The sequence below is a fragment of the Vulpes vulpes genome, chromosome 14 (genome assembly GCF_048418805.1).
Source record: "Vulpes vulpes isolate BD-2025 chromosome 14, VulVul3, whole genome shotgun sequence".
Taxonomy (NCBI): Eukaryota; Metazoa; Chordata; class Mammalia; order Carnivora; family Canidae; genus Vulpes; species Vulpes vulpes.
In genome coordinates, this window is record NC_132793.1 from 15261618 (window position 1) to 15277108 (window position 15491).

A 15491-nucleotide genomic window follows, 5' to 3' on the forward strand; every position below is an offset into this window, starting at 1 on the left:
TCATGAATCCCCCAGAAACATACTGTAATCTTTTAGTCTAAGGGGGTGGAATGCCAGGAGGAGTGAACACGGCAATGAGGCCGCGCTGCCCTGGAGCTTACGGTGGTGAGGAAAATAGACGTTAGGTCAGGTAACCTATCTATTCAGGTAATAATGGTTAGTTAAAGGGAAAAAAGCCACAATAAAGAGAGAGTGTGAGAGAGGACCTTACAGAGAGAGGGGACATTCAGCTAAGATCTGAATGAAGAGGGCAGCCCGGGTGGCCCAGCGGTTTAGCGCTGCCTTCAGCCCGGGGCGTGATCCTGGAGATCCGGGATCGAGTCCCACGTCAGGTTCCCTGCATGGGGCCTGCTTCTCCCTCTGCCTGTGTCTCTGCGTCTCTCTCTCTCTCTCTCTGTATCTCTCACGAATAAATAAATAAAATCTTAAAAAAAAAAAAAAAAAAAAAAGATCTGAATGAAGAGAAGCAGCACCTACAAAGGCTCCAAAGCAGGATGTGGTGGGCATGTGTCAGGAGAGAATGAAGCCTGTCATGGTTGGAGGAGAGTGACAAGGAACACAGCAGCACAAATGTAAACACTCACGTAATCAAAGTACATGTGAACACATTAAAATCACCTGGGGCCCCTGGGTGGCTCGGTCAGTTAAGCGTTTGGCTTGGACTCAGATCATGATCCCAGGGTCCTGGGATTGAGCCCCACTGTGGGCTCTCTCTGCTCAGCAGAGAGCCTGCTTCTCCGACTCCTCATGCTTGTGCTCTCTCTCCCTGTCTCAAAAAAATGAATGAAATCTTTTAAAAACTCGTTTTCATTTGATCTTTGGTATTTTTTGGAATAGCAGCTCATCTATACCCCACCTACACTTTCTTACATTGCTTAGTTTGCAATTCTCTTAAAAGAGAAATTATAAGTTAATTCTGTTGATATTTTGACAGTAAAAATAGAATAAAATTTTATGGCAGGATGGGATTGGTTCAGGCCCAATGTGAACATAGACACATCCAAAGGATTTACAGCAAGAATCCCAGTGTTGAATGACCCTAAATGCCAGACAGGTCAGTTAATACAAACGAATGAAGTAAGCTAAACACTGAGAAGAACTGGACCTCAAGAGAGCAGCTGCTGCTCAGCTCCAGACAATTGTCCTCCAACCATGTAGGTTTATTATGGCTGGGTCTTCCAAGTTTTCAAAAGAAGGCGGAGAGCCAACATTTTATATAAAAGCTTTCAATTTTTAAAAACAGGCAGCTATAGAAAGATTTGTAAACCTGTATAGGGCACACAAGAAGGTCTAGATGCTGCATGCTGTTAGCTTCTAAGCTCTGGTATAGAGGATGGTCTCAGGACCTCCTCCCGGGCCAGGCATCATCCAGGCTGGGCAACGGGCTCACCTACTCATGGTACTCCTCCCTCTGTCCAGAATGAAAAGCATGCTCTCTTCAAGACCTACTAAAGCCCCTCTGCAAAAGCAGCTTGCCCGCTGAAACACGTTCTCTGCCAGTGATGATAGTCTAGGGAAACTATGGCAGAGAGAAGTGAATTCTTCTAACACCGGAATTACTGAACTGAAAACAATGATTAGAATGACAGGACATCCATGATCATTTGCTTCTATAACATTAAAAAAAAAAAAAGGGGATCCCTGGGTGGCGCAACGGTTTGGCGCCTGCCTTTGGCCCAGGGCGCGATCCCGGAGACCCGGGATCAAATCCCACATAGGGTTCCCGGTGCATGGAGCCTGCTTCTCCCTCTGCCTGTGTCTCTGCCTCTCTCTCTCTCTGTGACTATCGTAAATAAATAAAAATTAAAAAAAAAAAAAAAAAAAAAAAGGGCGGGAGGCAGCCCAGGTGGCTCAGCGGTTTAATACCACCTTCAGCCCAGGGTGTGATCCTGGAGACCAAGATCAAGTCCCATGTCAGGCTCCCTACATGGAGCTGGCTTGTGTCTCTGCCTCTCTCTTTCTGTGTGTCTCTCATAAATAAATAAATAAATAAAATCAAGAAAATAAATAAATAAATAAATAAATAAATAAATAAATAAATAAAATCTTAAAAAAAAAAAAGAAAGAAAGAAAGAAAGAGGAAACTGCAGCTAGGAATCCAGATCTGATGACTCTGCAGCTTTCTATCATGATATCTGCTATTCAGAAGCTGTTTCATCTTTGCCTAGAGACTCACAAAACTGAGAAAAGCAGTCCTGACAAATACGCTCAAGACAACTCTGTGGGCATCACAGAATAGCAAAAATAATTCAAATCTCATGAGTAAACTAATAATGGAGTAATAGCTGATAGTAACAAATGAATGCACACCTGATAAAGCAAAGGCTGCTGGGCTGTAACATGGCTTCAGGGACTTATCTGTCAAACAGCCTCAAGTGAGTTATTCTGGTCCTCAAACGATCTCTATCACCAATACTATCAACTCCAACATTCCTGCTACTGTACAACAGTAGACATTATGTTATGTAAAAAGGATGTCATCACCTTGAGGCCAGTGAACAGGAGAATGGAAAGCCAGGATAGAAAGGCCTCCCAGAATCCAATTATGATGCCCAATCCGAGGTCTTTTATAAACAACAACAGAACCATGACAGAATTTGAAAGTATAAAAGTGAAAAAATCCCTAAAGAGAACATTCTTTCCTAAAAATATTCAGAAAAGGAATGCAGACTCCTTAGCTTACTTTTCCCCCCAATTTTTTTATTGCCTCTACTCATTAAATCTCTGTGAACATTACCAAGTGTCTGTGGTTAAGGGAGAATGTTCCATTGCAGAGAAGGAAAAACACACCCAGTTTTTCATTAGACACTTTGGAACAATTTAATATTCATCCTTAGGCAAAATTCAGAGTGATCCTCTCCGAGGGCCTAAAATTAGGATAATGGTTAGCAAAACAGCAAAGATGCTACAAATCAGCATGAGCTGCCCTCCAGTCTCACTCTTAAAGTCACAATCCCAAATAAACTACGCAAGACAGTGCATCCTCACTCGGCATTTCTTTTACTGTTAACAATTCCAAACTCAACAAAAAGAAAAATGGCAAGTTAATAAAGGATTTTTAAAGCTAAGAAGATGCCACTAATCAGGAGTCCCAGAACTGCTCAAACGTCGGTCAAAATGCAGTCTCAAACTCATGAGGCCCTCAGCCCGGGGGGCTGCTACCGGGAGGGCCAGAGGCTTGCACCGTACAAGAAAACGCTCTGGCACTTTTGGTGAAGTGACAAAAGTGGATGTGCAATATGGCAAAAAACCGTCCCCAGCAGACACAACAGTTCACTTCGAGGACTACTTACGAACTCATAGTCGCCATCTTGCGGTACTTTCCAATCCGAGGAGTTCCTCAGGGGGCCAGGGACACTCTGGCCAAAGCTGTGGATCTGGTTTTCTTTTTCTTTTTGTTCAAAATATTCAAGGAAAGATGGTTTTGCAGGCTGCATGGTCTCATCCCTTCCTGAAAACCAAGAACAATAAAAGGCAAAAAATAGTATCTTCGATTTCAGAGTTTAATGAATACAGATGGGCTTCAGGCTCTGTGTCAGTGGCTTTTTGCTAGATAAGGACTTCCAGAAGAATTTAGTGAAAACCACAGGAAAATGAAAAAATGCTCACACCACCTGCTTCCCACAGAATTTCAGAGGATTTATGGGCCCCCTTAAATACATGCAAATATTTCCCCAGGCACCGTTTTTCTGGGGTGATATAACAATTCTGAGTAAGCTGCAAGTAGTACTTTTGGGGTCTCCTATAGCAAAAAGTTCCCATGATATTTAGACTGAAAACAGAAAAGCAAGCACAGCTACTTATCACCTACGTAGATAATATTTTCTATAGTTAATGGAATAGGGAAGGGGCATAAGACAGTAGAGTGACTTCCCTTTGAGATTCTCTTGATCCAACTGGACTAGAAAGATATGCACAAAAAAGCAAATATAAGTAAATCATATTCCATCCACTCCAGGAAATATTATGTAATTTTAAAACCCTATTTACAGGGGCAATTGGGTGGCTCAATGGTTAAGTGTCTGCTTTTGGCTCAGGGTGTGATCCAGGTCTGGGGATCAAGTCCCACATCGGGCTCCCTGCATGGAGCCTGCTTCTCCCTCTGCCTATATCTCTGCCTCTCTCTGTGTGTCTCTCATGAATAAATACATAAAATCTTTTTTTTTAAACCCTATTTACAAATGGCTTACAATAATGCTAAAAATTGAAGATAGGATACAATATTATATAGAGAGCATGATCTCAACTCTGTAAAATCATATACATAGGAGGGAAAAAAAATGAAAGAAAAATACCAAAATGTTAACAGGATTTGTCTCTCATAGTAGATCTCAAGATTTCATGGGGAGATCTTGCAAGCTGGGGTGGTTAGGGAAGATGGGTAGGGGGTACTTAGGTTGGACCCTAAACATACCTGAGGAAAGATTCAGTAGTTACTAGTAGCAGCTGCCAAAGGGAGCAAACTACAGAAGTTACTGGTTAGTGGTGGCAAAAAGAATACTTTTACCTGGCATGACTTACAGCCTAGCTAGCTGAACATACCTACTTCACATGTCCAAGTGGTTTCTGCTTCTGATTAGTATTTTAATACTGGGAAATATGGAAGTTTTTCCCATTTCTTTCCATGAACATGTGGGTTTATATCGCCCTTTTTCCCAATAACCAGGAAAAAAGACCAGAAGGTTCAAAGCCCTAACAAGTGGATAGAAAGGGAACTAGAATATAGAGACCAGCACGTGTTTCTCTCCAGACATTCTTGTTCCATGTACTCTTATCTCCTGATGTCTGCCTGGTCCAGCTTCAAGCCAGCACCCTGACTGCCTCTCAGACGTTTGTCATATCACTTTGACCACTGCCAAGTTCAAAGCAGCCAATCCCAGATTTGCCCACTTGCGGATGCTGCCAAAAGCCTATTTCACTGTTGCCTCCTGACTTATTAGTGATTAAACACAGTGTTTGCTAAGACCAGCCAATAATTATGTGCTAAGTGTGTGTTGTTCTGTTTATTCTAGGTGTGATGTTAAATGCTTTTCATGATTGTTTTATTTAATTTTAAGTTAAATTTATGGTATTATTTTATCATCTAGTTTTGAAGGAACTACAACAAAATAAAACCTGTATTAAGTAGAGCTGTTTGGGATTTGCTGACAAGTCCTCTTGATCAGTCCCCTCCCCCTGGACCAGAAAAACCCTCAGCAAGCCTACACATGGTCCTACACAGAAAGAGCATTTAGCGAGCCTCCTGGAATCACACGAGGGTGGTGGTACTACCAACTGTTACCACATACAGTATACAGTGTTCTTTCATATGGAATCTCGTGGCTAGACATGTCGACCAACCAGCTGAACAGAGCAGAAAGTCTTGAAGCAAAATAGTGAGCCCAAAGGCTTTCCAAATAGCTAGTTATTTGGAAAAGGACTGAATTGGATCTACACCTCACATTTTAAACCAGGAAAACTCCACATGGGTGAGAGCTTTTACTACAAGGACGGGAACTATAAATACTACAAGAAAACTGGTGTGGATACACTTGAGGCCTGGGTGTGGTTTCTGACTATGAAAAAAAAACAGACTCAATGAAACATGGATAAATAAAAACCTTTTGTGTGAAGAAAACCCCATACATTTTTTTAAATTAGTAAGTACACATATAAGCCAAGACAAAAGACAAATGGAGAACTGGAAGAAAATATTTGCAACATGTACCATAATTTTTTTTTAAAGAAAGCTCTTTAAAAAAAATGTATGAGTTGTTCTTGGTATGAGGCAGATAAGTTCCTACACACACACACACACACACACACACACACACTTCCTAAAATCTACCAAAAGAAGACCCAAAAAAGGTAGAAAAATGGGCTAAAGCCTTGAAAGGATAGTATGGTTGACCCTTGAACAAAGCAGGGGTTAGGGCACTGACTCCCATGCAGCTGAAAAATCATGTATAAGTTTGGACTCCTCCAAAACTTAACTATTAATAGCCTGCTGTTGATCTGAAGCCTTACTGAGAACATAAACAGTCAATGAACATACATTTTGTATAAATATTATATGCTGCATTCTTATAATAATGGAAGCTAGAGAAAAGAAAAAGTTATTAAGAAAATCATAAGGAGGGGCCCCTGGGTGGCCCAGTTGGTTAAGCGCCTGCCTTTGGTTCAGATCATGATCCCAGAGTCCTGGGATAGAGCCCCGCATCTGGCTTCCTGCTCAGTGGAGAGTCTGCTTCTCCCTCTCCCCTTGCTCGTGCTGTCTCTCTCTCACTTGCTTACTCTCTCAAATAAATGAGTAAATCTCTCTCTCTCAAAAAAAAAAAAAATCATAAGGAAAAGAAAATACACTTACAGTACTATACTGTATTTATTGAAAAAACCTGCACATAAATGGGCCCACAGAGTTCAAATCTGTGTTGTTCAACCATATACACAGGAAGTTATTCAATTAGTCCTTAAACATGAAAAAAAAAAAATGCATAGATCCACACACAGTAAGAGAAACTCAAATCAAAACCATTTAGAGATATGATTTCTTACATTTCAAAAGGACAAGAATTCAAAAGCTGTTGGTAAGGCTGTGGGAACACAAGCATACTCATACATTGCTGAACTAGGACTGCAAAATAGTACAAGCTCTAAAAGGGGACGTGGCAAGAGCTAAACATCAAAGTATGAAATAGGGAAGGTACAAAGAATCCTGGTGTGTTGTATTTGAACTGGAGGTATGAATGTGAGCTCATACTTAGAAAAAAAATTCCAACCTTCTTTCATTAAAGTCTTAAAGCAGTAACACCTCATTATCAATGAGCACACCTGGTGCTCAGATCTTGGTTTGCAAATCCCATTCCCCACTCAGAGGAACTAAAGCTTCTTAAGGGAAATAGCTAACTCCAGGTCTAAGAGTGGGCCTGGAACATCTGTGCCATAAAAAGCGAGCAAGTACTCAAAAACTAATGGGAACATATCACCAGGAAATAGAAGCCACCTTGAGGGGCTCCCACTGGTAAATTGTGGGGCACTTTCAGCACCAAAAAGATCTCACTGAATAAAAAGATTACTCATTAAGCTAGGAGTAATAATCAAACAGTGAAGGCGTTTGGGAGAGAGAGGTACTGTCAAAAGAGACTGTACCACTTGAAAACTGTTATTATCGTAACAAAAGAGTATCTTCTTTTTTAAGAAATATACACAGATTATCTTCTTTCTTAGAAAAGACACAATGTTTGAGAGTAAGCTACACACATTCCACACCAACTTCTCATTATTTCTATCATTTTATGTTTGTTTACCCATTCATCTTTATTTTTATTTTTTTTTTAATTTTTTATTTATTTATGTATTATAGTCACAGAGAGAGAGAGAGAGAGGCAGAGACACAGGCAGAGGGAGAAGCAGGCTCCATGCACCGGGAGCCTGATGTGGGATTCGATCCAGGGTCTCCAGGATCGCACCCCGGGCCAGAGGCAGGGGCTAAACCGCTGCGCCACCCAGGGATCCCCCCATTCATCTTTATATATGCACAGAGAAATGACTTAATTGAGTTCATCAATGAAAATGGCAACTCTGGACAGAAATAACAGATCATTTAAAATATGTTCTCCTGTGGGATTGTTACAAAAACCACAAAGATATCATTTTTTTTAAAGCATCACTTCCAACGATAAAAACTGTGTAATTGTACTCTATATTGCTCTGATGCTTCATTTGCTCCTTTCAGTTGCAATACAGGTGTATCTTAGAAATTCAAGTCTCTACACCAGGGACGAAACATTAAAGATAATAGCCTTTCTATGGTCTAATTCTAAACCATATCATAAAAACCAAAGGAATGTTTGTTAGGCTAGAGTCTAATCATTTGTCTAATTTCTATCACTGGTGGATCCCTGGGTGGCTCAACGGTTTAGTGCCTGCCTTCAGCTCAGGGTGTGATCCTGGAATCTCAGGATCGAGTCCCACATCGGGCTCCCTGTGAGGAGCCTGCTTCTCCCTCTGTGTCTCTGCCTCTCTCTCTCTCTCTCTGGCTCTCATGAATAAATAAATCTTTAAAAAATAAAATAAAAAAATAATTTCTATCACTGTTTAGAAGAGAAAATGAAACACAAGTTTTCTTTAAATTTGAGTTTTTTTCTCTTATTTGATGACGACAGCCCTTCCCAGGTCAGCTGAAACTTTCTAATACTTTTGAAGGTAAATTACCAACTATTATTTGTCTCTTTCAAAAGTAAGAAACTATCTAAAACATCTTTGCTTTCATCTATTTATATTAATACCAGGGACTTGATTATACCGGACGTTTATTAGAGACCAAAGCTCCAAAACCTAGAGAATTTTGTAATAAGATAACTTTGGTCCAATCCCACATTCAGACAGAACTGGAGGTAAAATTCACACATGTATAAAAAACATAATTATAGTCAAGTGATTAAATGGCCACATGTATGAGATTACAGTAAGGCTAAAGTTGATTTTGGAGACAGCACTAAAAAAATCCCTATCCTGGAGTTCAAAGATCTAGATTTAGGTCTGACTATAAAATCCTGCAAAAGCCATAGATTCCAATCTACAAAAAGAGGCCACTGGATCAATACTTCTCATGTTCCTTTGCAGCTCTGAAAATTTCATAATTCTATGAGTTGGCAGTAGCTTATGAAAACATATTTGTGCTCAGTTACCAATAACCATTGAAAAACAGTTCTTATCTCCAGAGGGATCATGACACTTGATAACCTCTAATCTAAAATATGCCTCAGGGGTGCCTGCGTGGCTCAGTCAGTTGAGTGTCTGACTTTTAGTTTCAGCTCAGGTCACAATCTCAGGATCCTGGGTTCAAGCCTGCATTGAGCCCCACATTGGACTTCCATGCTCAGCACAGAGCCTGCTTGTCTCTCTGCTCCTCACCTCGCTGACCCATGTTCTCTTTTGAATAAGTAAATAAAATCTTTAGTAGGGGATCCCGAGGTGGCTCAGCGGTTTAGCGCCTGCCTTCGGCCCAGGGCGTGATCCTTGAGACCCAGGATGGAGTCCTGCATGGAGCCTGCTTCTCCCTCTGCCCATGTGTCTGCCTCTGTCTGTGTGTCTCTCATGAATAATAAATAAAATCTTTAAAAAAAAAAACTTTAGTAAATAAATAAATCAAATATGCCATAATTGAGATGTGTATGGGCATAAATCAAAGACCAGACCAAAGCAAAAAACGGGACTTAATAAAATACTTGTGACAAGACTGCCTCTGACTCTTTGTGTTTTGTTGTTGTTAGTGGGGTTATTTTGGAGGGAGGGAAGGAGCAGGGAATAATAAATAATAAAGATATTATCTAGAAATGCTGGTTATAAAAATGTTTTATATAACTAAAGCTGAAGATATGAATGAATGAGCTGGTAGGGGAAGCCAAAACTCAACTGGCAAGAATCAGCATACATTAAAAAAAAAAAAAAAAGTGCATTTGAGATTCCTGAGTGATTCCAGAAATTAGCTGCCTGTATCACAAAACTCATTATGTGTTAGAGGGCTTCTTGGATTAAGTTTATATGGAGCAGTCAGCACCCCTACTGTGACCAACATTTTGGCACAGTAATTAAATTACAGCACCTGTTCTCACTCTGATTTTATAGGTGATAATTATTCTAAATAAGGGGCGCCTGCCCCTTTTTTCCATGTTCCTTTTGGAACATGGCCCAATCGTGGCCAGTCGATTAGGCGTCTGCCTTTGACTCAGGTCATGATTCCATGATCCAGGGATGGAGTCCTGCATCTGGCTCCCTGTTCAGCAGGGAGTCTGCTTGTCCCTCTGTCCCTCCTTCCTGCTTGTGCATCCTACTACCTGCTTGTGCATCCTACTACCACGTAAATAAACCTGAGCCTGCTGAATGGCAAATACCATGTGAGCTCCAGTCAACAGACTATCTTAGCTGAGGTCTTCATGAGTCAAACAGCCATGGCCACCATCACAGCAGCTGGCATCAAGCTTGGGAAATAAGCTATATTCACCACTATACCACCACAGCTGCACAGCCAAGCCACTAAATTAGAAGTGGTTTGTTACAAAGTGAAAACTAACCAGATGGTGTCTGTTGTGTCTCCACGCACACACACACACACACACACCACTCTGTATCTACAAAAAGTTCTATTCTTTGAGAACTCAGGTTCAAATTTAACAAAGGTTTATAGAATACCTTCTAAGTTTCAGGCTGTTTACTCGGTACTTTTGCATGATGTTCCTAACCAAACTTCATGAATAACATGTAAATGAAGTAGGAGGGAGGAAGACCTGCACTTATTAGGCACCAAGTACTAGACGATGTACCATTTCACTTAATCCTCAAATCTTTAGAGGTATGTGTTATTATTCCCGCCTTACAGATGAGAAATTTGCCTAAAATTATGTAGCTCATTACTAACAAGGACAGGACTGAACCCTGATCATCAGATTTTAGGTCTGGTGAGCTGCAAATCTTATATTGCAAATTCTCTGACATCAAAATGAAAACTCTTTTTTTTAAAAAAAAAAAAAAAGAAAACTCTTGATATGTCAGAACTGCCATTGAGTGTAGAATGAGTAGGGGAATGGAATTTTCCCAGTAACTTTATCTTTGAACTTTTCTTTTAGCGCTCCTGTGCTAGATGATCAAGTGTGTTGGACAACAGCCTGTCAGTATTGAGAAGCATAACAGAATCAGTCCAAGCTGATTAAAGGCAATGCTGTCCCCAGGGCTTCAGATGGCTGGTGGGCTTTCTATTTCAATGTGAGCTAGGGTATTTTTTCAGATGTATCCCAGGAAATAAAGACGCTCAGCTGACTGATAATGCCAAAAACCTGAAGCTATGGGGAGACTGGACAGAGCAGAATAGTCTAATTTTCCAAACAGCTGTCCCTTGCTCTGATTCTTTTATCTGACACAGGAAGTGCATGAATTCCTATACTATGACTGACTCATTTTTCTTTGTAAGCAGCACATGGTAAGCTCAATGGACAATCTGTCTAAGCTCACAGACCAGGAGTTAATTCCCATATTCATTTTTCTTTGGAAAATGCTAAAAACAGAAGGACCCAATAACCCAATGTCTATCAGCTGGAGAATGGGTAAATAAAATATGGTATAACCATACAACAGAATATTATTCCACAATGAAAAGGACTGAAGTACTCACATGGGCTACAACACAGGATGAACCCTAAAAGTATTATGCTGAACCCTAAAAGTATTATGCTAAGTGAAAAGAGCCACTCACAAAAGACCACTATTCCATGACTCTACACGAATTCAGGACAGGCAAATCTGTAGAGACAGGAAGTAGATTAGTAGCCAGCCACCTGGGCCCGTGGGGTGAACGGGTGGGATGTCAAGTCACTGCTAATGGGTATGGAGTTTCTTCTGCTGATGACCAGAATTCTCTAAAATCAGAGCATCAACAATATAGAGTATCATCCATTCAATGGGATTATTCAGCCATAAAAAGGAATAAAGTGCTGACAGATGCCACAACATGGATCAACCTTGAAAACATTAAGTGGAAGACGCCAAACACAAAGGCCACATTTTGTAGGAGTTCATTTACATAAAATGTCCAGAATAGGCAAACCCATAGAGATAGAAAGCAGATGAATGGCTGCCTGGGAAGAGGGGCAGAGGGGGTCATAAGAAGAGACTGCTAACAGGATTGTGGGTTTTGGCGGGAGAATGAAGAAAATGTCTGAAATTCAACAGTGGCTATGGTTGCACAACTTTGTTAATACACTAAAACCTCACAGGACTGGATCATTAAAATGGTGATTTTTTATGATATGTAAATTATAGCTCTCTTTTGTGAATCGCATCTCAATTAAAAAAATACATCTTTAAAAACTACATTGTGGTGATGGGTGCACAACTCAGCAAATATACTAAAATCCACTTAACTGTATACTTTGAAAGAATCAACTACATGATATGTGAGTTATAGATCAATAATTCAATTTTTAAAAAAGAAGACCCCTGTCCTCTACAATCTACTTTGATTTTTGGATTCATACAAGGTATGACACAATGCCAGGGTAGTCCTAACTGGGACAGAACTTGACCAAAGACTGAAGCCACCTTTGCCTTTGGAGTGACCACCTGGTGGACATTGAGTTTTATGTCCTTTCATGTTCATATTCATTTTTATAAGACTGACAATACGTAAAGCATAATGGTCAATACTCTGTCCTTAATTTCCACAATAATAACTCTTTTCTACCTTAATAGTAATTAATTTTGTTTAAAATTAGAGAAGTAGAGTCTGCATTTTTTTCTGTTTCATATACAAATATTTGTGAGGAAAAAAATAAGTTTTTTTTTCGAGTAATCCCTCAAATGTTTTCTTCTGGCTTGGAATAATATGCCTTATCAGAGGATTGTTCGTTTTGATTTTTAATCTAACCTTTATTAAACTTTGTTTTTGTGTGATTTTTGTTTTTGTTTTTGTTACTGGGCACTTAAGTGCTTTCCACGTAGTAACTCATTTTATTACACAAATTATTATCCAAGTTTCTATGTCTGCTCATAAATATTCCTCTGAAGGCTCTTTGAAACCACTAAGAACCGCTGGAATCATCAGTTATATGATTCCCTGGAGGCCAACTGGAATAACTCTCCTAGTTAACTAATTTTGGCAATTGCCTCTATGTAAATCAACGTGACTTCTGGGCAGTGGTCCTTACTTCCTTAAGTCTAGTGAGCTGCCACATATCTATTCAAAGAGATCTAAATTCAAATTTCAAAAGATTACTAACTAGAGCAATAGAGGTAGCACATTTAAAAAGATACAGAAGGTTGACAAGTAAGAATGATCCATACCTTGGTTATTACAAACATTTCCTAACTGGTCTTCTCTTTTCTGGCCTTTTCAAACTCCACATCATCCCACTGACTCTCCTAAAAAACCATCTTGTTCTATTACTTCTCTGATCAAAATATCTTTATATTACCCTATTTACTACCTGCTGAATCAGGTTCAAACTTCTTTCTGTGGCATTCAAAGTCCTTCAATGTCTGGTCAAAACCCACATCAGCCAAAATGAATATTCAATATGTATATTTACATTTCTGATTTTGCACTTGCTAAAACAGCCTCACTCAGGCTGCGCATCTAAGTCCTTTGTTTTCCTTCTCACAAAACCTTTAATACTTGTCTGTACCGCTTGCCCAGCATTTGGCCTAGTATTATACCACCTTCAATACATAGAGGTCCTATATTCTCAACTAAGTTATGTCAACATCAAATATCATAATCTGAAGCATGCGGAGTAATGTCCCAGGCATACAAGGAATGACAAAGAATAGTTACAGTACAGCAGGCTCCCCATAAATATTAGGTAACGGCAATGACAAATGTCATCCTTCCCCTTTAAACCTATAAATTCCTGGTCAGCAACAATGCCTCATTTGGCTTTTGTACATTACACAGTAATGACATAAGTGACTACCTAATAAATACTTTTTGGTTGGCATTAGATATTTATGTTAATAAATACTGATACCAAGTTGATGTTTCTTACAGCATGAACATTTAAGAGAAGCATCTACTTTTTCTATATCGAGCCATTTAAGTTGATCAAAATACATCTCCATTCCTTTGCTGAACAAGAGTAGGCAGGTCAGAACAGCTTAGAGCACCAGAGAAATACATTCCCCTAATCAGTCAGAACTGATTTATCTGCCTCTTAGGCATTAGAGCCAAAGCATATCTTTTAGGACTCACTTTCCTCTTGTTCTTCATTACTTTCATGCTACTGCTCTCTCTTAGAAAATACACTTCCCACATGGCTATTCTTGGCTCTCCTTTTACCAATTTAACTATAACGGAGCACCTTTATCTTCCCAAAAATATAGACCTTGAGCCCTTCACCCGAGTCACACTGAGATCTGGTACTTTCATATCCTAATATGCGGTCTGGCAGGGTGTTTCGAATGAATTTTCAGGCACCATGTGTCTGTGCTTTTTGGCTCATCCCAAAAGAATCAAGAATGTTAATGGTTTCCAAAGATAAAATTGAGCCCAACATCTGGACACAATTAGAAAAACTGCACAAACAATTAGGATTTAGTCTCAATTCAGGATGACCTTGACTTATTTGTGCAATTGTGAGAAAAGACTAAGGACCAAGAGTCTGCTCTTTTAGTGCAAATCCCACCCAGGAGAAAGCTTATGATAAGTGCATGGTGAACCACGACAACTATCTTTTGGGGAGAGAAAAAAAAATCGAGTCAGTAATAAATTCCACAGTATTAAGATAACAGTTTGAAACTTAACAAAGGAAGGCTCAGGTAGATCCAAAGCCTAGCCTCTTTAAAATCTGCCATCGTGTATTTTGAGCTATTTAACAGATTCTCAATGCACCTGTATCTTATTGCCAAGGAATGTGAAACACACACAGAGTCACTCTCTTTCTTTCACTACAGCACATTTTTAAAACATTACGGAAACTGACAAAATAACCTTCCTTTAGATCAACCATTTTCATGCCAGTTGCACAGGCAAAGAGGTGGTGTTTACAAAACACCATTAATACCAAGAATGAAACATAAAAACATAGCAAGCAAGAGAAAATGAATGAGGATGAGGAAAGCAGCCTTGGTCCAATTAAAAAGCCACTGTCATTCATCAGAAGACTCATAAATGTATATTACTTACCATTTTTAAGCATTTACAGGCTCAGTATTTTATTTATTATTTTATATCATCTTAACAGTACTATGAAGAAGGAACTTTTATGCTGCATTTTTTCAGACTATGGAAAAAGGCTCAAAGAAGAGGGAAGTAACCTGCTGAGGCAGAATGAAGTATGTAAGATTATGAGCAAGTTTCAAAGCAAAGACTCTGAATCCAAAGATTAATGTTCTTTCCACAGTCCCCTTTTCTTTCTCTTACCTTTATTGAGAGATACATTTCTAATAAAACGAAACGTTTTAAAGTTTTAGCTTTGGTGCCAATGCATGCAACACTCTCAGACACTGCAGAAAGTGGCAAAAACACATGCAGATGCGTAATATTGTCCAACAATAGTTTTAAACACCCTGAGGGGATCAGAAATTGTATAGTAAGGCTATTGTGGTAAAATAAATATTAAAATACCTGCAGTACTTTATGTCTTATTTACCACCCTTGCAAAATGCTATCATTGGGGCCAGGGAGAATGAGATAGGGAACACACGAGGGAGGCAATGTTTAAACAATCCCCTCTAGACAACTGCAAGTGTAAAGAAACTAGGCTTTGAGTCAAGAATTTCCATCTTCTGCAACTCCGAAATTAGTATCTGATGGACGGTGCTGAAATAAAGTCATTTCAACAAGAGCTTGGGCTTTGGTTTTGACATGAGGAAACTTATGGCAACAATAAGGGCCTTCATGAGACTTAGGAACTTCTGGGGAACTACAAATGCACAGTGTTTTCACCACATAATACTATCACAGGAATTTGCCCAAACCATGCTCTTGAGTTGTCTTAACATAAGTATGCCACTCGCTTTAA

At 39.5% G+C, this 15491-nt stretch overlaps 1 protein-coding gene across 3 annotated transcripts in view; it reads right to left on the reverse strand.

Annotated features, from left to right (window-relative positions):
* Positions 1-15491, reverse strand: part of STK4 (serine/threonine kinase 4) — an 88460-nt gene that overhangs the window by 36979 nt on the left and 35990 nt on the right. For all 3 annotated transcript variants that reach the window (XM_025998730.2, XM_025998731.2, XM_025998732.2), the window contains one exon: positions 3294-3451. In XM_025998730.2, the coding sequence (XP_025854515.1) occupies positions 3294-3451 (158 nt within the window). The remainder of the gene's footprint in view (positions 1-3293; positions 3452-15491) is intronic.